The 22,887-nt window shown below is 42.0% G+C and overlaps 6 protein-coding genes across 12 annotated transcripts; 2 read left to right on the forward strand and 4 right to left on the reverse strand.

Moving 5' to 3' along the window:
* Positions 1 to 327: 327 nt before the first annotated feature.
* On the reverse strand, positions 328 to 7,340 carry LOC105187522 (zinc finger protein 624). 6 transcript variants are annotated; one of them, XM_019843350.2, is made up of 6 exons: positions 6,857 to 7,340; positions 4,081 to 4,325; positions 3,494 to 3,885; positions 3,072 to 3,260; positions 2,475 to 2,834; positions 328 to 2,271 (listed from the first exon to the last, which is right to left on the reverse strand). In XM_019843350.2, exons 2-6 carry the CDS (start codon positions 4,298 to 4,300, stop codon positions 2,044 to 2,046), a joined length of 1,389 nt encoding a protein of 462 aa, XP_019698909.2. In that variant the 5' UTR covers positions 4,301 to 4,325; positions 6,857 to 7,340; the 3' UTR covers positions 328 to 2,043. The 6 variants fall into 6 exon arrangements, with proteins under 6 accessions (XP_019698909.2, XP_011146674.1, XP_025162553.1 ...); XM_011148372.3 differs by having other exon boundaries at positions 3,072 to 3,287; XM_025306768.1 differs by lacking the exon at positions 6,857 to 7,340 and adding an exon at positions 5,654 to 5,758 and having other exon boundaries at positions 3,072 to 3,287.
* A 2,448-nt stretch (positions 7,341 to 9,788) lies between these two features.
* hd (humpty dumpty) lies at positions 9,789 to 13,418 on the reverse strand. Of its 2 annotated transcripts, none has more exons than XM_011148375.2 (7): positions 13,187 to 13,418; positions 12,145 to 12,780; positions 11,738 to 12,066; positions 11,436 to 11,659; positions 11,161 to 11,364; positions 10,863 to 11,049; positions 9,789 to 10,790 (listed from the first exon to the last, which is right to left on the reverse strand). In XM_011148375.2, the coding sequence occupies exons 2-7, from the start codon at positions 12,777 to 12,779 to the stop codon at positions 10,600 to 10,602; spliced, it is 1,770 nt and encodes a 589-aa protein (XP_011146677.1). In that variant the 5' UTR covers position 12,780; positions 13,187 to 13,418; the 3' UTR covers positions 9,789 to 10,599. The 2 variants fall into 2 exon arrangements, with proteins under 2 accessions (XP_011146677.1, XP_011146676.1); XM_011148374.2 differs by having other exon boundaries at positions 12,145 to 12,783.
* A 1,048-nt stretch (positions 13,419 to 14,466) lies between these two features.
* Positions 14,467 to 15,278, forward strand: Trs20 (trafficking protein particle complex subunit 2). Its single transcript, XM_011148376.3, has 3 exons — positions 14,467 to 14,670; positions 14,758 to 14,991; positions 15,070 to 15,278. Exons 1-3 carry the CDS (start codon positions 14,581 to 14,583, stop codon positions 15,166 to 15,168), a joined length of 423 nt encoding a protein of 140 aa, XP_011146678.1. The 5' UTR covers positions 14,467 to 14,580; the 3' UTR covers positions 15,169 to 15,278.
* A 486-nt stretch (positions 15,279 to 15,764) lies between these two features.
* Taf7 (TATA-box binding protein associated factor 7) lies at positions 15,765 to 17,732 on the reverse strand. Its single transcript, XM_011148378.3, has 7 exons — positions 17,550 to 17,732; positions 17,300 to 17,428; positions 17,139 to 17,219; positions 16,686 to 17,052; positions 16,221 to 16,577; positions 15,985 to 16,154; positions 15,765 to 15,881 (listed from the first exon to the last, which is right to left on the reverse strand). Exons 1-7 carry the CDS (start codon positions 17,634 to 17,636, stop codon positions 15,858 to 15,860), a joined length of 1,215 nt encoding a protein of 404 aa, XP_011146680.1. The 5' UTR covers positions 17,637 to 17,732; the 3' UTR covers positions 15,765 to 15,857.
* A 576-nt stretch (positions 17,733 to 18,308) lies between these two features.
* LOC105187564 (uncharacterized) lies at positions 18,309 to 19,547 on the reverse strand. Its single transcript, XM_025306577.1, has 3 exons — positions 19,427 to 19,547; positions 19,093 to 19,221; positions 18,309 to 19,017 (listed from the first exon to the last, which is right to left on the reverse strand). The coding sequence occupies exons 2-3, from the start codon at positions 19,201 to 19,203 to the stop codon at positions 18,469 to 18,471; spliced, it is 660 nt and encodes a 219-aa protein (XP_025162362.1). The 5' UTR covers positions 19,204 to 19,221; positions 19,427 to 19,547; the 3' UTR covers positions 18,309 to 18,468.
* Positions 19,548 to 20,540: 993 nt separating this feature from the next.
* LOC105187527 (mitochondrial import inner membrane translocase subunit Tim10 B) lies at positions 20,541 to 21,498 on the forward strand. Its single transcript, XM_011148379.3, has 3 exons — positions 20,541 to 20,706; positions 20,944 to 21,039; positions 21,173 to 21,498. Exons 1-3 carry the CDS (start codon positions 20,683 to 20,685, stop codon positions 21,377 to 21,379), a joined length of 327 nt encoding a protein of 108 aa, XP_011146681.1. The 5' UTR covers positions 20,541 to 20,682; the 3' UTR covers positions 21,380 to 21,498.
* Positions 21,499 to 22,887: the final 1,389 nt, after the last annotated feature.

Genomic DNA, 22,887 nt, shown 5'->3' on the forward strand with positions numbered 1-22,887 from the left:
TGGTAAGATCGAATGAGATGAAAGAGAGGGGATGAGAGAGGGGGACGACAGATACGACAGGGTCGTATATTGATATAACGGAGCCGCTATTCGAATTCACCGGGAATGCGAACTCACGGACGCGGATGCGCGTGAGAAGCGGGAGAGAGAGAGAGAGAGAGACAGAGAGTGAGCGCTCTTCTTTTCCTCATTTGAAAATTTATTTACACGCGCTACACACTATATAGACTGTAAGATATGAACCTTCCTCTCGTTACCTCGCCGCACGTTCAGTGACCGCCGGAGCGCGGTAATATCACTGTAAAAAATTGCACGTCGCCGTGGAGAAAAAAAAAAAGAAAGATAGAAAGATACGTTCGCGAGAGGCGCGCTTCCGCAAGACAGCTTCCGCCCGCCCGTGAGATCGAGCACACAACAGCTATACATGTCCAAACAAAACAGAAAACGCAAAATATATAAAACAACAACCGATGATCGATACAACAATAACCAATTTTATGAGGACACTGACACACACGATGTCGATGAGAGACGAGCGCGAATTCGCGAGCGTCCGTCCCGGAAAAGCAGTCGGCGCAGCGAGAATCGCGAAAATCGGCGTAAAAGCACGCCGACATGCGTCTCGCGTGTGGTCGAGAAACACACGTCGCGCGCGGGACACACATGGGGGGAGGGGGCGGGGAGGACCGACTAGGCCCCCCGTACAAGTTGACGCCGTCGCCGCACGGCGGAGTGTTACATACGCACAATAATAGGCTAACATTTTTTTCGGACATTTGTACTTGACGTGTGTTACAGTCTCGCGCGTATGACAAAATATTACTTGGCTACGTAGAGGCGTGACTCACGCTGTATCGGATGTACCGTCACCGTGGATGAAACGCCGCGTGGCGAAAACGGCGCTGCTCGTTTTCCTGTCGCGAACGAGCGAGACCTCGCGCGCGATAACGGCGCGGAAGTTTCCGCGTCTTATCATACGCTCGTTATCGCGCCGCGTTCCGCGTGCGAATCCGCGAGCCGCAAGTCGCGCCCGAGAGACATTATTGTGTCGGCGGAAATCACATCGCGCTATCGGACTACGGCAACGATACGCATCGAGAGAGACCGTCTACAGTGAAAGTCAGGCCGCATTCACGCGTATATATATCATTTGGTCGATCATTTGTAGCGTAGGTATCCCTTCACTAATCTTAACGCTCGACGCTAATGACGCCGATCGGTGACGACGCGTTCGTGTCGAGTCAATGTCGGCCACTGATCGATCGAGAGAGAGACCTTGCTTCATTCATTAAGCTGATGAATCAATAATCATAATTAATCGACCGTTACACACACACACATGCATAATTGTAGTTCAATCGATTGATAAAATTCGAATCACTGATCAGCGCATAATGAATTGAATCAAAGCGATCGATCGAAACGATCGTGTTACGTTCTTCTTAATTTTAGTGTTTTAGCGGACCGAAATTTTCCCAATCGATCAACGCCCGACCTTGCATCGAGTCGATGCGCGATCGACCTCCTCTCCACCACTTCTTTCACCACCACTCGTTACACTTCTTTGGAGGCTCGTGCGCTTTGGTATGGTAGTAACGTTAGTAGTCGATATCTCAGGTACTTACGTTAAACGATTCGCGATAAAAGCGACGCGAGTGCTCTTTCTCTCTCGACGCGAGCGCGTACAACGAGCAAAGCGGGGAAGGTATCTGCAGGACTCTCGTCCTTTTCTCGAGCATAAATTCCGGGAAGAATGTATTTCTTCGTATTCTTCGTTTTCCTTCCCTACCTGCTGTACACGCGATCGGCACGAGATTATAAAAAACCCTATCGAATCGAGACAGATATACAGACTCAGACATAGAATATTACGATCTTTCGAAGAAGCTCGACAGTTAATAGTTCCTTCCTTCCTTCCTCGCGGCGGAATTGATCTTCGTTACACGCAGTAGTGCATAGAAAAATATGTTATATTTAAATCCAAGTGGCGATAGAGAGAAAGAGAAAGGGACCGAGAGAAAAAGGGAGAACGAGAGGAGTCTATTAAACAATGTCCTGGCCGTTCTCGACCTGGCAACCGTAATTGTCCTTCTCCTTGTGTGACAAGTCGTCCTCGTCCCGACGTGCTTCTTTCCTCTTGCGCTCGCCATCCTCGGTGCTCGCGGAGTTTTCATGTTTGTTCGTGGAATTGGCGGAGTGCGACTTGTCCAACAGCGAGCTGAACTCGCCGAACTTGAGGATCTCCTCCATCGCCGACGACTGTATATTAACCTGAAAGACACACAACGGTAAACTCGTAAACCTGACTCTCTCTCTCTCTCTCTCTCTCCCTCTCTCTCTCTCTCTCTCTCTCTCTCTCTCTCTCTCTCTCTCTCTCTCTCTCTCTCTCTCTTTCTCCCGATTGACTTTCTCGTAAGAAAGTTCAACCGTGCGAGTTTGAACTATTCCCTGTCCGACCAACCGATTGTCGCTACCTTACGCGGTCTACCACGTTTGTTCTTCGTCGGCAATGCGGACGCCGTCTGAGCGCCCTTCCTCTTCGGCCACTGCAAGTGCGAGTCCAGATGTTGCTTCAGCTTGTCCTGTCTGGCGAACATTCGCGGGCAGATACTGCAGGCGAACGGTCGCTCGCCCGTATGCACCCTCCTGTGCCTCGCCAAGTGCGACGCCCTCGTGAACGCCAGTGTGCAAAGGTCGCAGGAGAAGGGTTTGTGTTGAGTCCGGTCGGAATTCATCATCCTCGACTCTTTGCCGTCTCTAACCGCTTTCTTCAATATCTCCAGCTTCCTCTTCACTGCCGGCTTCAACGGCTCCTCCGTGTTCTTCGACGTCTCCTACGAAATAACGAATCGACTGTTGAAAGAAAGCGTCTTCCAATTGCATGGTACGTTATGTTCGACAGTATTATTGTTAATTCTTATTATTATTATTATTATTATTATATAAAATTATTTTATATAATTTTACATCATTTCATACGATTATATGATTTGTATTGAATTATATCATTTACATGATTATGTATTTTAAACATAATTTAATGATACTTTTTATATATAATAATATCTCACCTGTTGTTGCGCATTCGATGTCGCGACGTCTGCGGTATCGTCGTAGCCAGGCTCGCATTTGACAATCTTCGGGGAATCCTCGCAGCTGGAGTCCCGCGAGGAGCACTTCGACCTCAACTCGAGCGGGTCAGTGTTCCGCGTCGCACGGCCTACAGACACCCTCTTCTGTCCTCTGAATCTGGTCTCTCGCTTGAACATCGGAAGTGATATATGCTTCTGAAAAGTGTTGTCGTAAAGTCAGGCCGCCGAGCCAAGGCGAAGGACGCGATCGCTTCTCGCCCGTGCCGGGACGGCAGACGGAAACACCCAACGGGATTGTGAAATGTTGAGCGTAATATAAAACGGAGTTTCGCAAAATGCCACTGTCACGGCACAAGTAAATGATACAAGCAGCCGTGAATTAACGGACAATATGCGCTTACGATTTGTGTCTCCGTGGTTTGCGGAAGCTCGTCGAAGCTGTCCTCGTGGCCGTCCATCACCATCGGATCGTCCTCCACCTCAATCTCCTCCACTTTGATGTGATCTTCTATCACGTCGACGTTGGAGTTCGGCAAGAACGGTATCACCGACGGCTCCTTGATGTACTCGGTGGTGTGTACCCTGGTCTCGATGTGACACCGTTGCATGCGCGCCTCGACCCTCGCGTACGGGCCACAATTGTTCTCCTGCTGGTTCTTATGTTCACCGGAGAGACCGCGGATCTCCAGGTCGGTCGCGGTCTTGATGAGCGACGGCAGATGCTCCTCCACCACGTCGATGGAGCCTCTGTACATAAAGTCCAGCAGGCACTCCATCTCTTCGATGGTGACTCCTGAACGGCAAATGCGAGACGCACGTATTAAAATTGGATATATTCTTCCCTCGAACTGAGACTCGTCGATCGAGGTCGTCGAGTTCTCGTAATTTTTCGTCGACTTTCACGAGATTTTTCAGCTTGCCCGCCAATCACTAAATCGCTCTCCGGCCAACAGGCGCCAAGTCGACTTCAGCTTCGAGGCGTCCGTACCTTTCAAAATAAGAATCGGCTGTTCCCCATAGTGCTCCTTGAAGACCCTCTCGAAGTAAGGGCTGCACGCTGCCAGGACCAGCCGGTGAGCCCTCAGCATGCCGCCCTGGCAGGCGAGAGTCACATCCGTCAAAGAGCCGCTCTTGTAGAGCGTCTCGAACAGACCCGACAGGTTCGCCAGATGATTGTTCCACATGAGATTGAACGTCTTCTCGCCCATGTTTCTGTCGAGTATCAGCGTGTTCCTGAAACGACCGAGTTTACGACCGTGGCGTTCATGCTGTCGCGCGGATGACGAAACGTGCAATCTCGCGCATCTCGCGTCGCATGTCGCGTTGTTCATCTCGCGTGTCCGAGTGCGCCGGGCGGCCGCGCGGCTTCGCGCGATTCGCAAGTCACAAGTAAGGAATGGAAACCAAAAGCACAGCGAAGAGAGAAGAAACGACAGAACGCGCTGCGAGCGCCGCTGAAGCGGCGAATGACAACGTCGTCGCGTCCGCGTGCGTGGAACGAAGTACACCGAGTATCGTTTCCCGCAATAATCCGCTAATAATCGTTGCGTCACACGAGTGAAATAATCACGTCGCGTGGCGACGCGCCACGCCGCGCCGCGTCATGTCGCTTTAATTGACACGTTCCGCGCAATTATTCCGCGCTCGTACGCGACACGCCGAGATGCCCGCCACTATTCGCGCGTCCGTCTTCCCCCACTGATCGGCAGCATATCGCGACTCCGTCGTTTTGCACGTTATTAAATCGCGACGGTGATTAGCGCGTCGCACGAGAGGAAAGGAGAGAGAGAGAGAGAGAGAGAGCACACGGGCTCACCTTGAAAGAATACCTCTTTTTTATTCGTCTCTTGCTTGTGTCACTGTCACGACAAGGGGATCCGCGGTGAGAGAGAGGATCTCAGCGTGCAATCTGCAATCTCGGACCCGGACGCACTTGACACCTGCGGCACGGAATCCCGCGGACGCGTTCGATCGACCGCGCGTCTCGGCAGTTTCTCAACGTCCTTCCGTTTGCCGCGCGCGACCTCACCCCCGGAAGGATGTTTTCTTTTCGTTCTCGGCTCTCGTTCGCGTCGCTCAGAAGAGGCCGAAGTGGGTCAGAAGACTCGACGCGCCAACAACGGCTGCGCTTCACCCCCTCATCTGCTCGTCGTCGCGGAAATCGTCCTCGAAATCGTTTCTTGTCTCTCTCCCCCTCTCTCTCTCTCTCTCTCTCTCTCTCTCTCTCTCTCTCTCTCTCTCTCTCTCTTGCTTCCTTAGAGCCTCATCAAGTATGCTTCGCGATCTTCTAAAACCCGGCTAGTCGATATGTGTGACTACTCGATTTCTCGGCGATTATAAACATACTCGCGCGTCCCGATAACCCCGGTCGACCGGGTCGAAAATAGTGCTACGGCACGAGGACTTGACGTTCATAGTCAAATGCTCGCGAGTCGTCGTGCTCGGGGTGTCGCGCGGCCGTTGGTTTGTTGATGAACTCGCGGAGAGCGTGTTGCGCGCACGAGAGAGGGATTCCGCAGGAAGTTACCTAGGAGAGCTTGCACGGCAGCTTGCGTACCTACGTGTGTGCGTATATGTGTATATGCGTGTTCAGCTAGGCTAAATGTCGTCGACAACGTCGACGACGACGACGACGGCGACGCAACGGCGACGGCGACGACGACGACGACGACGACGACGACGACGACGACGACGACGACGACGACGACGACGGCGGTGGCGGCGACGGTAGCGGCATGCGCAGACGTAAGCCCTCGAGTTGCCTCGATCCATAATTTTGTTGGTGGACCCCCCCACGCATTTCCAAGGGATCCCGCACGGACCAAACGCACCCTTTTTCCCTCCTTCCTTTCTTCCTCAATATCGTACAGCCGCAGGACGAATTCCGCCAAGCGTGTTTTAGCGAGTCAACGGGGAAATCGAATCGCGCCATTTCCAGGCGGAAGCCATCCATACGAGTCGACGTCGCGACGATATTATTTATTCGCGGAAAAAGCCACGACGAGTCTCGTACGTCGACGAGGGCAAGTCCCGGGACGCGATTTATCCGCGCTGCGAATAAATCAACGACGGGAAAATCGCCCGATGGTCGTTTCATTTCGCAGGCAGGCAGGCAGGCAGGCATTTCGCGCTCGACGATCACGATCGTGATACCCAAGTCGACGTCGCTGCCGGTCGTTCAGCGCCGCAGGCGTTTCGCGTCGACCGCGACGAAGCGAGAGACGCGCTCGGGTTATGCGGGTATTTCCGCCGACGTCGGGGATACTCGCGGCGGCAATTCTCCGACGAAAACTTGCCGAGAGGATGAGGAATCGCGGCGCGGCGCGCGTCGCGCGTGGGCGCGCTGGTAGCGCATCGCTCACGTGCGATTCGCGTATCAGGCCGATGCGCGGATAACACGACGACGACGACGACGACGAGGAGCGGAAAAGCGCCGAGCGAGATCGGGTTTGCACGTGACTACCGCGTCCAGGAATGCGTGAGCGCATCAGTCAGCCGCCGCGAGGAAACGACGCGACGTCGCGCGCGCTCCTCTTCGCGTGCTAACGCGGAGCGACGCGACGCGACGCGACGCGGCGCGGCGCGGCGCGGCGCGGCGCGGCGCCGCGTCGTGTCGCGTCGCCTCGCGCTCGGTACCCCGGCGCTTCGCCGAGGCTCTATTAATATCCGCGTCTCGACGTCGACGTCGCACCGCTCCGCGCCGTGGAAACGCGCGCTCCGGGGGGAACGATGTAGCTGAAGGAAGGCGCGGCCTCCGTTCTTACCTCTGCCACGTACTCGTGTGCCCGTGGAAATGTGCCTCGTCCCCCGACTCCTCTCGCCCTCGTTTCGACTCGCGACCGCGAGGTCGCGAGGAAGCCGACGACTACGGGGTAACGAACGTTTCGGCCACCCCGAAGACTGTTCTACTGCTCCATCCGTATGAACCTGTCCCGCTCTCTCTCTCTCTCAAGTCCCCTCGGATGTCTCACCTTTCCCTCTCTTCGTGCTTGGTAGAGACGGCCCGATGGATATTATAGATGGGCCAGTAGGCCTCACTAGTTGCAGGCGTAGAGAGAGGAAGTGTTGGCGCGACGACGAAGGCGGCGCGGTGGCGGTGGCGGCGGCCAGAGGCGGCGCGCGGTATACTCCCGCTTTGGAGGGGCGAATTCTCGTATCGAAAAAGATTACGCGAGGGGCACGACAACGATGACGATGACGACGGCGATGATGATGATGACGATGACGATGACGATGACGACGACGACGACGACGACGACGACGACGACGACGACGACGACGACGACGACGACGACGGCGGTGGCGGCGATGGCACGACGGCGGTACGACGACGGTACGACGTGCTGGGGCTCCCTCGACCGAGTCGCGACTGATATCATTTCCAGCTGTAGGGGGACTGTAGGGTCGGCAGCCAGAACCCCACCAGGGGGTCTTCGTGCAACCCCCACGCGGTGTCGTAGTGGTAGTCGTGTACACCGTCGACGTAGTCGTCGTCGTCGATGCGTCGTCGTGTGCTGGCCGGCCTCTCGAAACCCCCCGCGCACGCACACGCGCACGCACACTATCGCATTCTACACGATTGTGTACATGTGTGTGTGTGTTATACGGTTGTGTTGTGTGCGTCGCATGATGCGTGTAGGTGTATATGTGCGGCGTACCACGGGGAGAGATCATCTCGCTCCCTCTCTGTCTCTCCGACCTTCCCTCTTTTTCTCGCGTCCGCCGCGAGCCTCGATTTCAGCGTCGTTCATCTCTGTCCCGCCGAATCGTATAGTCTCCGTTCGCGTGCCGTACGTCTCTCTCTCTCTCCTCTCTCTCTCTCTCTCTCTCTCTCTCTCTCTCTCTCTCTCTCTCGCGCGCGCACCACACCACGAGCTCTCCCCCCTTGTGCGGCCCCCTTCGCGTCGCGGGTGCCTTACCAACGCCCGGCGTACCCAGCGACTTTATCCACCCTGAATCCTCGCCTATACGAGGGGTTGCCTCTCGCCAGGCGAGAACAACGCGCTTTTCTCCTACAGCTACGCGATCGAGTTATTTTTTTTATTTCCTTCCCTTCGCGCAACCCTCTTCCCGACACCGCGTCTTCCCGCGGGGGTACTCGAGAAGTGGTACTCGGGAGTAACTCCGCGTATAAATCGGCGCGGCGATACACGCGATATATCGATGACTGTTGACATTTCGATGATGCACGGCGATTATAATATAGCATCGAATTTGCGTGGGGCGATGCGGAATAACGAGATATCTGAGTCTGCCGACAATATGTCCGCACCTTGGAGGAAAAAAGGCCAAGCTCTATATGTAGTTTGTTTTTAATTGCAGTATTCTCAGAATTCTAAATACCGCGAAGAGTTTAAACGCTGAGATATTGTCCATAGACGAACTCGTGTAATCATCGTCAAATTATCTACTAATCAGCAAACCATTAAATTAATGGATGTAATTAAAGTGTCATCATTCCGGAATGTCTTTGAATCCCCCTCGTTCTCTCTCTCTCTCTCTCTCTCTCTCTCGTTCCCTCGCAAGAAACAAATATCTAGCTACGCGTAAATCTTAGCGAAAAATGCAAATCGTTAATGGCGCGCGTTATCTTGCGTACTCGGTCAAGCGGCGCTCCCATTTTCGATCGGCCGCCTAGCAGGCGACCGAAATACTCCCCGTATTACTAAATCCCGCTTTTGTCGTGAGCGATAAGATATCCGAAACGACTGGCTCGAGGGCGAAAAACGACGTGATTCGCTTTGCGGAAGCAAGTGGCGGCTGGAAGGCGCGGGCGCGTCGCTCGTTCGCACGCTCGCTCGTCCGACAACTCGAACTGCTTTAGCGGGAGACCTTGGGAACGCGAAACCGCCTCGGTGCGCGTAGTGTCGCAATACGACGAGCCACTGACGTAATCTCCTCGCATGTAAACGATTACGTCGCGGGCGTGCATTCACGCGGCCGCGCGAGCGGTGCATCTGTGCGATATGCATCGTCGAGCGAACGACGCATCCGTCAATGCCGTCGTCGCGGCGAGAGCAGGTCTCTCCTCTGCTTGCTCTGCAGCATCGCCGGTGTGAATATTATATTATGCGATCGCGGTGCGTTAAACGCCAGCGTCTCGCGCTCGCGATGCGATGCGATGCGCGTGCAGAAAGGCGGCGGCGGCGGTGACGACGACGCGCCGCATCCGCGATCGTTCCGGTTGGACTTTGTGCTTCAAAGCGCAAAAAGAATACGCGCACGTCGATCGCACGGGCCGATTCGGCGAATGAATTGATTTTTTTGTAGAGACGACTCCGTCTCGGTGACCCGGCGAGTCCGGCGACTGATTTCGGGGCAGCGGGCGAATATCGATTCGTTATTTTTAGGGGCAGTCCATCCGCCATCGGATGGACCCCACCTACCTTGTCCCCGTGTTCTCGGACGGTTCTCCTTGGCGTGGAGATATTGTTACCGCGTGCGATTTATTTCGACAGACGAGCTCTCGCGAGTTTTGCCGGCGACGAAGCCGACAACCGCGTCTTTTTCTCCAAAATCGAAAGCACTGTGCGATCGCGCCGAGTGGGGAATGAAAAGTTGGCTTGACCGCACCGTGACTTCACACTTCCGTCTTTCTTTCTTTCTTTCTTTCTTTCTTCGACGTTGTCGTCGAATGGCGCGCGTGCACACACACACACACACACACACACACACACACACACGGTAATGCAATCGTAGTAAAAATAATAATTTATTTTTCTCACATGTAATATATGTAAAAAGTGACAGAGGTCAAGATATGACGATATTTACAAAATGGCGTAAATTTTGTTGTAAATCTACAGAATTATCGCCGGAGTAAACAGTTGCTGTTTACATCCGCTTGGATGAAAGCGCTGTTACCTAGAGTCGATAATACTCGCCCGCTCGGTGGCTCGTACTTTGCATTCGAGAGCACATGCGTTTCGCATTAAATTACAATAAGAAATACGAATGCAAATTTCATCGCAGTCCTCACACTACATGTAGTGCCATCGCATCGAATGTCTTTCATTAAAGCTCCGCGTGATTAATCTCTTTATCAGGCAAGACTTTACAAGTCGCTAGCGATTATTATATAAATAGCGTAATTGTATGAATAGCGCTTTCCAGATATCATTAGTCTCATTTAGCACTTAGCTTGTGAAGAGGATTCGACGCGAAATCTAATCGGAACTTTATGAAAGTATATTACAATCAATCGTATTTTACAGCCTCTTACAGATATAGCACAGTACGTGTCCCCGCTTTTAAGTGTGCCGTATTCCAAGTTACTCGCAAAAGCCTCGTATATATTTCAAGAAGTTTCGATTACATTACACTGTTGCGTTGCGCGAGATACTCATGAAAGACTCGAACGAGAGAGAGAGGCACCACTTGGAGTGTATTTGATTCCATTTCTATTTTCAACGAAATGCGTATCACCTCTCATTACTTCAATCGTTATACGTACCAACGTGGACCTAAACGCGTATTTCTTTCCCAAATTGACACGCGCAAACTATCATCACGACCACGTGTATAATCCATTGAGGAACTTGAAACTTTCTAAAACCTCTATTCTATTTGGATCGGGATTGCAAAAATGCTTCAACAACTCCTTGTTGAATCCACAGTCGCTCAGGTTTTCTTGCCCGAAGATATTAGGCAGCATCTTCGCGGCATTGTGATCCTCTCTTTCGGTGACGGTCGCTTCGCCTACGGAAAACCAGACGTTTACATTCACGTTACATTCGATTTGTCGTCTCCAATTTTAAACCACCCGCATACCAGCGCCGTGTTTCGCCGCGGAGAACGAAGTGGTCGTCGTCAACTGCGCGCAGCTCGCTGAGTACTGCTCCAACTGACTGGATTCCATCAGATGGCAGAGCGAAGGCAACACGTGCGGCAAGAGAGGTCCTCTCAGCTCGAGGGAGTGATATCGGTCGTTCTCAACGCGCACAACGCTTTCTCGAACCTACAACGGTGAAAGAAGAATTCACGATTACCGTTGATGCTGATGCAGCGGTAGTAGCTGCTGCTGCTGTTATGAGAGAGGCAAAGATGCATCTCTCAAGCGACACATTACCTTGAGCGGTTTTAACGAAGCACCGTGAAAGGCCGTCGGCGCCAAGAGTGTAGGAGGAACGCCAGCTAATGCGCCAACTGTCGCGGTAGCCGACTTGCAGTTAATCAGAAAGTTAAATAACGCCTGCGCCTCTACACCTTTCACGAATACCAGAGACTGCCTCATGTTGTCCCCCTCGCTCTCCTTCTCCAGCGTCATCCTTGTCTGAAATACGCGATGTTAGAACAGATTGACGGATGGTAAACTTATTCGAGTTCGACAGCGTGACTGCATACCTGAGAATAATTGATCTTTCGGATCTCAGAGTTCTCCACACCTAAACTCTCGAGCCACGCGTCTTGAGCCTCGTCCTCGTCCTGCTCTTCGTAATCTTCGCCCTCCTCTCGGTGATTCGTCATTCCTTCAACCGATAAACCGATGTCCGCAGTGCTGCTATCACAATCAGTCGTTCCGGATCGTCTCTTGTAATCCTTTCTCAGAGGCATAGAGTATTCTATTTCTGAGAAGTATTGACATCGTTATTTGTGTACGAGCGCGCAGGTGTATCAAATCGGATCACACCGGACCACTTGCTCACCTTCTTGCTTCAGTGCCTGACGGAATCCGCGTGTCGTAGGCGTGAGGAGTGCGTGGATCTCCGATAATCCGCAGATGCCGGCGGCGCGAAAGAGCGCTGTAAATGTGTTCGCACACACGTAGAAATAGGGGCACTGTCTCGCACGCAACAAGTGGAACAGGGACCTGAAACTGTCGCACCACTCTCTGTGCAGCGCGTCCTTCATACACTGGTTGTTCGCTATTGATATGTTATTCGCAAGATTAGCGCTCACTTTGCCAGCGGAACGAGGGAATAGTTCCAACCATGGTAGCGACGGATGCTGCCATATCAAACAGCATTGGTGAAATCTATGAGGCAAATATTCATAAAGAGTCATTTGGCAAATTGGAGGAAAGCGACGATCAGATCAATCGTTAAATTCTCACCTCGCATTCGGACTTGTGTCCAATGTAGTCTCCTGTTCTCCAATATTCAGACACCTAACAAATCCTGTGGTACCTGATGCTTCCTCACTTGTTTTTAGCTTTCCATTCCATGGGAAAGGTTTCGGAGACATAAACCTCATTTTAGTCTTCAATGTCCAATCAATAGGAATGTACTTTTCACCTTTTGGCACATTCGTGTCGGCTGCATACGTAGTGGATTCTAATTTTGAGAGAACATTAGCAAATGACAGAGAACTGTCCATGGATAATTCCATTGTTTGCTTATTCTGTTGGACATTGAGATGGAACAATTCAAACAATGTGTTGTCATTGCTGATTTCCAAACCCGCTGACACTTCTTCCTTCTGTTTCTTGCATGTTTCATTAATCGCAAAAGGATTTTTGCGTTTTTGAGACAAGCGTTGTGGTACACTAAAGTTAAATTTATCCAAATTCTCAGAAGATGTCTGATTATTATCATTTGTGTTACTGCGGGTTTTGTTCATGCGTGCTTGAAGAGCACGTTTCTTCAGTTTCATACGATGCAGTTGCATCACCTGATCGGGATGCGTCCACTCTACTGTGCCTGTATTTTCAGGTTCTGCCATGATATACATAGAATCAATCTTGGTCATGCTGCTGTGCACAAAAGTATATGTTAAATAAAATAGTTAGATAAGACACACGCACACACAATTAATATTTGTATTTCATATTTTATACTAGAAAAGAAATAAAATGATGGTTTTTAATTATAAAGTTATTTAAAAGGAGCTTATTCAATAGTAGAATATAAAAAAAGAATTACAGTTTTAAAGTGCTTAAATTCTCCATCTCTATATATTACAAATTATATTATTATATAATTATAATAATATATTATATAAAAAATTATAATCTTTTATCATGTCATAATTACTATATCAAATTAATCAAACATATAGGTTAGGTTTACTTATAGATTTTTAACATAAGATCTCATTCCATTGAATTAACTCATTAATTCATTTGATATTACTACCAAAAAAGAAAAAATGTTTACCACTTTTCGTTATTCAACAACTGATCGTCAATATCGTTTAGTTATTAATGGCCAACATTGTCAAGTTATTTACTAAAAACCAACCAAAGTTATGGCTCCTGCACACAGGACGCGGAAACGCTTGCCGCGCGGCGGAAATTCGCACGATAGCCAATCAACGTGCCGCTATTCTGTAATAAACTTCCAGCTCTTGAGGAAAGCAGGACATTGATTGGCGATCGCTCCAACTTCCACCGCGCGGCAAGCGTTTCCGCGTCCTGTGTGCAGGAGCCATTAGTCGATGCTAGGGACCGACTGAAGCGACATGAAAATCTTGCGTTAATTAAGCTTAATCTTACATTATATTAAGATTGTACTTTATAACCGCATTTTCTGATTCTATAATATTGTAATTATATCTTCAATGTGTATAGATCAATAGATTATAATGCGATTTTCTTTTCTTGAGTTATTTAACGTTGAAATAAATATTACTTGTAGAAATCAGACAAGTATATGACAATTAATAAACTATGAAGAGTTTTCTATTTAAAATAAATTTAAGATATTTATTTTACATTTTCATATAAAAACTCAACTGAAAAACATGTTTGTAAATCAATCTCCATTTCGTATTCAATTCATTTTGGTAATGAACGAGTGTAATGTTATGATCTTTAACTAAATAATAACTAAGTACTTCAAGCTTCAAAATGCCTCTATTGAATCATTTCATTATTATTATTTTTGATTAAAGTTACAACTTGTTAAATCTTGTCCAAGTTTCTTGTTAAGGTCATTCTACAATGAGGTTGTAGTAGTATGCAGTAGAGAGTAAACTTGTCGTTGAGTTACATTATAGCTGGTATTCATAGTTGAATTTTTTATTTAAGAATATCTTAAGTTCATCTTCAGATGCTGTACGAATCATTTTATTGGCTACGGAGTATCTAAAGGAGAACTTATAATAATCGGTTATAATTGGTCAGTTCTTACGGCTTACAACTTACGACACGTATTGTAGAATGACCTTAAAGCGTCATCTACAATGGCAGTAAGCAGTAAGAAGTAAGCGTAAGCGGTAAGAAATAAACCAATCACAGTCGATTATGACAAAAATAATCAACTGTGGTTGGTCCATTTCTTACTGTTCATGCTTTCTTCTTACTGCTTACGGCCATTGTAGACGACGCTTTAGAAAAAGAAGATCAAAAGAGAGAGGAGGGAAGAGATAGGAAGAGAGAGAGAGAGAGAGAGAGAGAGTGAAAGAGAAAGAGAGAGAGAGAGTGAAAGAGAGAGAGAGAGAGAGAGAGAGAGTACATCAATATGGCTACGCCATGTACGAAAAATTGATGTAAGTGTCAATTAATATTACAATGTGAATACGGTGATAACACGATTAATTGTTCCCTGTAATGACTGCCAACTATTATTTCGCGATCGTCGGACATGCCGATAATCCATTATTCGAGATAGAATTCAATAATGCCGGGAAAGATGCGAAGGTTAGTTAATTCTATAAATTAAATTCTGCTTCTGCTTTAATATACATACGTGTTAATTACGTTAAATACGTGTCTTTATTTTTTCAGAAAGAGGACCATTCCCACTTAAATCAATTCATCGCTCATGCTGCACTTGATCTCGTGGATGAGCATACATGGAAGACAACGAACATGCATCTGAAAGTTGTAGATAAGTTCAATCAATGGTTTGTTAGCGCATTTGTGACAGCAACACACATTCGATTTGTTATGGTGCACGATAGCAAAAATGAAGATGGAATTAAGAATTTCTTTAATGAAATGTACGAGACTTACATAAAGGTAGTTGTTACTTCTGTGATACATTATATATTTTAACTTTTCTGGTTTATTTACTCATTGCAGTCTTCTTTGTTTCAGTATTCCATGAATCCATTTTACAAATTGAACACCCCTATTAAATCCTTAGGATTTGAGAAGAAGGCACAGTTGTATGGCAGAAAATATTTATCATCATAATGGCACCTGATTTAGCTCTTAGAATAAATCAACTGTTTTTCATCAAATTAAAAAGTAAACTTCATAAAAGTAAGAATGTCAATAATTTATCTTTCTCTAATGTGTATAAAATGTATAGTTAGGAAAGTATATTGTTAATATACATGTAATGTATTGTTATAAGATATATTGTCTTTTAAATTTAATTCTTTAATATGATTTTTATAATTATAATCTTATGCATGGTTTTAAATTGTTAAAATATGAAAACATATAATATACAAAAGTCAATTTGTAATCATTTAACTTTATTGTAACTCTATTACTATAACTAATTTAAAATATATATCATAGAGTTTGCAACTTTTTGTCAATTTTACATATTTAAATCAGAATTAATGGTTTTATTTGAACATAAAAGACCAATTGATTTAATGTTGAATCAAACTACTAGCCAATGAAAATATACTATTGACATGCGATATTACTATGATTAAACAAATAGAGGATGTAATCAATATTTTTTAATTATTTTTTATAACTGGTTATTTTTATTTTATTTTATTAAAAAATACATTATATATATATATCTGTTTCAATTTTTTTCAAAATAGTAACAGAAATATGATTTGGCATATTTTGTAATGTGTCAAATTTATATACATATGTTTCAGATAATTACTATTATATTCTTATATTCTTTGCATATTCTATTCCAGTTCTAGATCTTGTATCTGAAATTATAAAATGTATATTTATGGAAACTGATACTCATATAAAACGCAATGTAATGTTATATATAATATATATATATATATAAATCAATTTCATATATACCTCTTGCACTTTCTGCATTTCTTGAGTTAGTAAATTATCTAAAATCTCTTGGAATCTCTGTCTTAATTTAATATTCTCTATATTAGCTATCTCAATCTCTTGTTGTTGTCTTCTCTGTCGCAACTCTGCCAGTTCCGCATGAAGAGTTGCGAGACGCGTCTGCAGGGAATCTGAAATTTTTAAGGGACAGATAATTATATTTACATTCTCGGATGTAGGCATTTAATTAATATTACCTTTAGACACAGACACTGATGGTGATTCTGTATAATTATCAGAAATAATATATTCCGAATGAAATTGATCTAATTTTGATACTTTGGATGTACTAGCTTCTTCCTGTTGTTTTTCAGTTTCTGCATCACCATTATTATCATTTTGGAACATCTCTTTGCTAAACTCGGTTACTAATCCGTTACTCGTTGTCGCATTATTATTTGATCTTTCGGAATATGGTGCTTGCATAGAATTGGAATCTGAAATTCTGCTATCTGCTGAGAGATGGCTGTTCTCATCTTCCATTACATTTATGTTTGCCTCTTCATCATCGTCTTCACTGTCGCTTACAGGTTCACCAAATATATCATGTTCAGCTGAAATAATAAATAATTCATGATATATAAATTATAGTTCATGATATATAAATTACAAAAATAGAAAATCAATTTGTTTCTACAAATAACATTTAAATTATTACACACCAACATCCAGACTTTGAGACATATTTCCATTGACACTGTCCCGTTTGGTTTTAACTGTACCAGACGACGATACTTTGCTTGGTTTTGTCTGGTCCTCATCTTCACATATTACTTCCCATTTAACATTAACTGCTTCATTATCCACTCGTAACAAACGCTTAACTTCCTTTTCAATTTCTGGTGCTTCTACATATTTTTTCTTCAAAGTTTTCCTAAATCTTCTGCGCCTTACATTTTTAGTGGATGGTGTTATACCATGAGGCCAGAGGAACTTTTTGTCAACCTTATTTGGATCTTTCTTTTTTTGCTTAACAGGTGATTCTTCATCTGTTGCAGTATGATCATCTTCCTCTTTACATATCACCATCTATGAGGATTTACAGAAAAATAATACGATATAAATGTAGCAATTCATATATTTTCTATCCTCTTGCTATATATATTTTATCTTACTTGACATATATCAGCAGTCTTATAAAAGCTCTTGTTATCAATAGTTTTTAAAGATTCTACAATTGTTGGTAAATCCACTACCTAAGTAACAATATCATATTTTGTTAGATAGCTATAAAAATTGTATAAATATATAATCCATATGATATAATTATATTGACCTTAGCATGGAGTAACCAATGGTCTAACCTAACCTCACCGTAACGCAGGTCATTTTCTAACTTAATAGTTAGTCTATCTTTTAAAGAAAGACCGTTATTCAATGTTTCCTTAAGTACTCTAGCAGGTTCCTAAACGAAAAACACACAAGTGATTAATTATAATCATTAATATCTAATAATTGATTTGATATTTATAGGTTAGGTTAAATCTAAATTTAAAATTATATACCAAAATTAAGAACATAATTACCGGTGGCAGACGAAGAATATATTGACTTTCTAATTCGACTTGCGGCTCATTGCGATTTTTGTAATCAGTATTTGGATGACGATTCATCTTCTTTACACGATGAAGCAAAATATCTTAAACTGGACAAGGTATATACCAAACATCTACATTCAATCTTTTATCATAACCACAGACGAGATACTAATGAAGACTGTTAGTCTTACGAGATTTAGCGTACCAGAGAAATCTCTCTGTACATTAGCGCCCTCTTACGAATATCATGGCCATAATAAAAACTGTACCACCAGAGAGAAGAAGGAGAGAGGTCACGGGCCGCTTTTAGCCGAGCCTAGTGACCCTCGAATAGGAGTCCGGTCAATCGGTCACAATTTTAATTGGCTGAGAGCTGCTTTGAAGCAAAATGGCGGAACCAATCATATTCTCCCTTCAAGTACCATACGCGCGCGATAATTTAATTCGTGAACGAGTACATTATTTTTACAATGCGATGTTGCATTTTTATATTATGAAAAAGACTAATCGCAACAACAGTTAAGTTTTTTTCACAACACAAGTTAAGTTTCGAAATGTCCAAATAAAAGATAGATCCGCTGTAAATGACAATTCCAAGTTAATTTACAAAAGAAATGTTAATTATTAAAATATAACATAACTAAAAGAAAAAATAATGCATTAATAATAAGTTTTTAATATCACATATTTATTGTTGTTACATAGATATTTAATATATAACTATAAATTATATTAACTATAAATTATAAAATATATCAACATTTTATCTTAAAATCGAATGTCGTGCCATTGTTGTACTACTGTACACTGGTGTGATTAAACGACCTTTCTGGCATTCGATTTTTAATCTAAATCGAATAATCGCTTCATAATTATATGTGAAATTTTATGACAGTCCTTGAGTATGTCACATTACATCTTTCATTTTATTTAAAAAAAAACTTAGCAAATAGCAATTAACAGACTTTAAATAAGATATGTATCGTCGAATAACAATCTCAGCTTCAAGAGGAATTACAGGTGTTAAAATAAATAATAAATGAAAAATAATAAATATTAAATAATAATAATAATAATGACAATAAAAAATAATAATAAATAATAAATAATAAATATTACAGTTATTAAATACTTTCCGAAGTAAATCGGAGGATCTGAGAATCGCAGATTTCTCTGTTCTTAATCTATTTTTACTTTTTAATTGCCTTATTTGTTGCAGTAACTTTCGTTTGGTCTTGTTCGCTTTACGGACAACTGTTTCGGCGATTTCCAATTTCTCATTTGCTTCATTATATTTCTTTGTTAAAGTTTGTATTTGCAATAAAGCAGATTCCAATGTTACTATATTATTCTCTGATATGCTTGTTGATTGGGTGCCCTCCATGTTGTAGCTTTGTATTGTTGAAGCTTCAATTGGTGTATCCAATACAGTTGTAATATCTTCGAGATGATTACTCTATTAAAAAATAATCTTTCTACAAATTCTCTATATATGCAAGAAAAGTATACAAAGAAATAAAAAACAACGTACTATATGAGCAGATTCCTTGTTTTCTTCTATTGGTTGGATATTGAGAAACATGGTTGGTATTGCATTGGATTTTAATTTTCTTTTTCCATCAATTCGAGGTTTCTCCCACATATCCTCAGAAAAATGAACCTATATGAAGTACTATTTTATATTATTGCTATCAACATACATTCGAGTATCATATAACTGTTACATATATATAAGAATAATATAACATGTACTGATTACACGACATATAACATAAGCTGCACTTCTAAGATTAATTTTTTTAATATCTTCTAATTTACCAAGATCTAATATTACATTTATTAATAAATATATCGTGTATACTTACTTCACAAATGTGTGAGTTGGGCGTAGGTTCCCAATTTTTTCTATTAATTTTTGTTATCCATAATGCCTTTCGGCTTTCGGTCCGGGTTATGGGAATGGCTATGGGTCCGGGTTCATGGAAATCGTCTTAAGCCAGTGGCACACGGTGCTTGTTTTCGTGCTGGTTGCTTGCTGGATAAAAATATTGCGTTATGATTGGTACATTTCCGAAGATGGATGGAAATGCACCAATCAGAACGCAGTATTTTCATCTAGCAAGCAATCCAGCACGAAAACAAGCACCGTGTGCCGCTGGCTTTAGTGAAAAACCTTTCTTGCTGCTGTTTTTGCATCCCGGAACACAACACCAGTCATTTTCTATTAAGTGGACAGTTTACACAAATATTATACAATTAAAGAACAGATGTAACAGATATTATAGATGTATAATGTTTAAACTTACGTATTATAATAAATAAATATAAACTAAACACGATTAATAAAAACTAAATATAGGTTATGATCTCTTAGCTTTACGTCGTGACAGCAAACAAAGCATCTATAACTATCGACGCCATTTTGCTTCAAAACTAAAGATTGACCGGACTCCTATTCGAGGCTCACTAGACTCGGCTAAAAGTGGGCCGTGACCTCTCTCCTTCTTCTGTTTGGTATCACCGATAAAATAATCACCGGAAGTGCGTGAATATTTACATTTTTGGAAAAACATTAAATTAACATAAACATTTTATTCAAGGCAACTTCTCCCTGGTCGCTGATTGGTCAGGAAGAGCTTATGCTATGCATTTGTATCATTTTGGCCATGTCTGATATTCACCGCTGCATTCAGAACTGAAAATATATAGTTTGTGTCATGTAAACTATAAATTTTTAATACTGGCCGTGTTCCAAAATTCACTGGCAGCGCTGAAAATTTATAGTTTGCGTGACACAAACTATATATTTTCAGTACTGTCAATGAATTTTAGAACACGGCCACTGTCTAGTCATTTTCTGGCAAAAACGCTGTATTGAATGAAAACATTTTATTGGCTACGAATTATCTAAGAAGATGTTGTAGATAATCAGCTGGAAAATGCCTAGTGAATAACGGAACACAGCTTTTGTGTGGAATATAACCTCTTCGTACGCATTGTACGCTTTTTTGCTACATTTGTAGTATATTAAAATGTATCATAATAAATTAAATGTAATTTTTATTGACTGTTAAGAAAATACATACTTGTTGTCAAGTGTTGACAATATATAACTATCAACATGGACATGTATCAGCTGAGAAATGTATATTTTTGTTTTATATATTTATTGATATGTATATAATTGTTACAATTGTATATAATTATTGTAAATGTATAATATTAATATTATGTATAATATAATATATAGTTATTGATATATAATTATTTTTTAAACAAACTCAAATAATTCTGTTTTTTTATATATTTTGTATTGTTTTATTCATATTCAATACTGTATTAAAGTGACAATATAAGTTTTCAATAAATTTGTTTTTAATAGTTTAAAGATTTTCTCCTGCTCTACAATCAAATATCTGAGACTTGTTTCAAGAGATGCGCTAATACTTTTCTCACTCGAGAAATTACTGCTAATGAGGTAAGCTTCATTGAAGTAATGAATAGTTTATAGAGAATAGTAAATAAATAGTTTACAGTTTATCAAATATATGGATAGTTTATGGAGAATATATATTATTGAAGACAGATCTAATATTTATTTGAAATTATAGGATTTCTGCATAAGCAACTGTGCACAGAAATATATTCATGCTAACCATAAGATAATGGAAGTATTTATGGAAGTACAACCTGTGATGGTACGTAGAAGAATGGAGGAAATAAGCACAACTCAAGCAACATTGGAAGCACAAGCACAAGATCAGCAAGCACAAGATCAGCAAGCACAAAATCAACAGATGCAACAGAACTTGCAGTAACATTTATTATAAATTTATATGTTTGAGACATATTTACTAATTTCAAACATTCTTTAGAGAAATATATATTATAAATTGTACAATAATATTGAAGCATATAAAGCGTTAGTTTCAAGAAAGATTTTACATGTGTGTGTATATTATGTATGTTGGATGTATGAATGTGTACATATATATATGCTATGTATACCTTGATATCTATATATAATTTACATATAAATCATATTTAAAAGAATATCTTATTTTGAATTTCTAAATTTTAAAAATGATAATGTTGGTTTTCATTATATGTATTAAATAAATAACAGCTGCTTCTTGGTTAATCTTATCTTCCGGTTTTCATTTTTACATGAAAAGAATAACTTATATAAAAAATATGTGTATTTTAAAAAGGAAGTCATTTCTAAACAATACATTTTAAACAATATAATAGATATGATCTAATCTTATCATTAATACTTTTTAAATATATTTTATAAGATATTGAAAACAAAATATTTATATAAGTATTCATTTATTATTAAGAACTTGTGTACACATAATATACACACAATAACATTATAGTTAGGAACATAATATTTTTCATCTGCTATATATTATTTAAATAAGTGTTTATTGTACATACTCAATTTAATGAAAATGAATATCATTTTTCTCATATAAGACTGGTTAAAAGATCAAATCCTACTGTATAGAAACATGAAATTCTCAACTATGTTGCAAGAAATAATTAAGTTGTTCTTCGGAATGTAACTTAGCCATATAGTAAACTGTATGAATTAAAGAGAGAAGATATCCTCAAAGTCCTTACATTATATAGAAAGAACATATTTGTACATATATCAATGCAATATTATTACACAACGCAGTATTATTAAATTGAAGGCCAGAGTTATTAAAATATTCCATATTACTTTGTTATCATTCAGATAACGGTTACAAGCATAGAATGAGAAAAAATCTATTAATTTTTAATGACTGTTAATATCATGAACATTTACTTCGTATACATTCATCATACACACATGTGAAATGCTTTTACTAAATATCATATACACAGTCGGAAGAATCAACTTCACAATCTTACTGACACAACACCCTTGCAATATTATATCATTATGAATTAATTTATTTTATTAACGGTAGCTAGTTGCAAATAGTTATCACTATCATGGCAAGTAATAAGTGACAGCAATCATTATCAGAAATATGTGCCATCACATTCTACTATAAAATATTCTTGAAGATTTCTGAGATCTCTGAATAAATTACAAACTGTGATACATTGTGGCATAAACTATATTATGTTCTCACTGTAAGATATACAAGCGCAAGCAATCAAACTTATACATCTAGTCGAGTAATATATCATTGTCTTTTTATTCTTACATTTTTTTTTTTAAAGATATTTGTGTAAAACAGCAAGTAGTTCTTTTTTGCTGTTTTTTCTATATAAAATTAAGTTTGAAACGTGATATAAGATTACAAAAAAAAATATCATTGCCATG

This window comes from Harpegnathos saltator, unplaced genomic scaffold (assembly GCF_003227715.2).
Source record: "Harpegnathos saltator strain DR-91 unplaced genomic scaffold, Hsal_v8.6 scaffold126, whole genome shotgun sequence".
NCBI classification, from domain to species: Eukaryota; Metazoa; Arthropoda; class Insecta; order Hymenoptera; family Formicidae; genus Harpegnathos; species Harpegnathos saltator.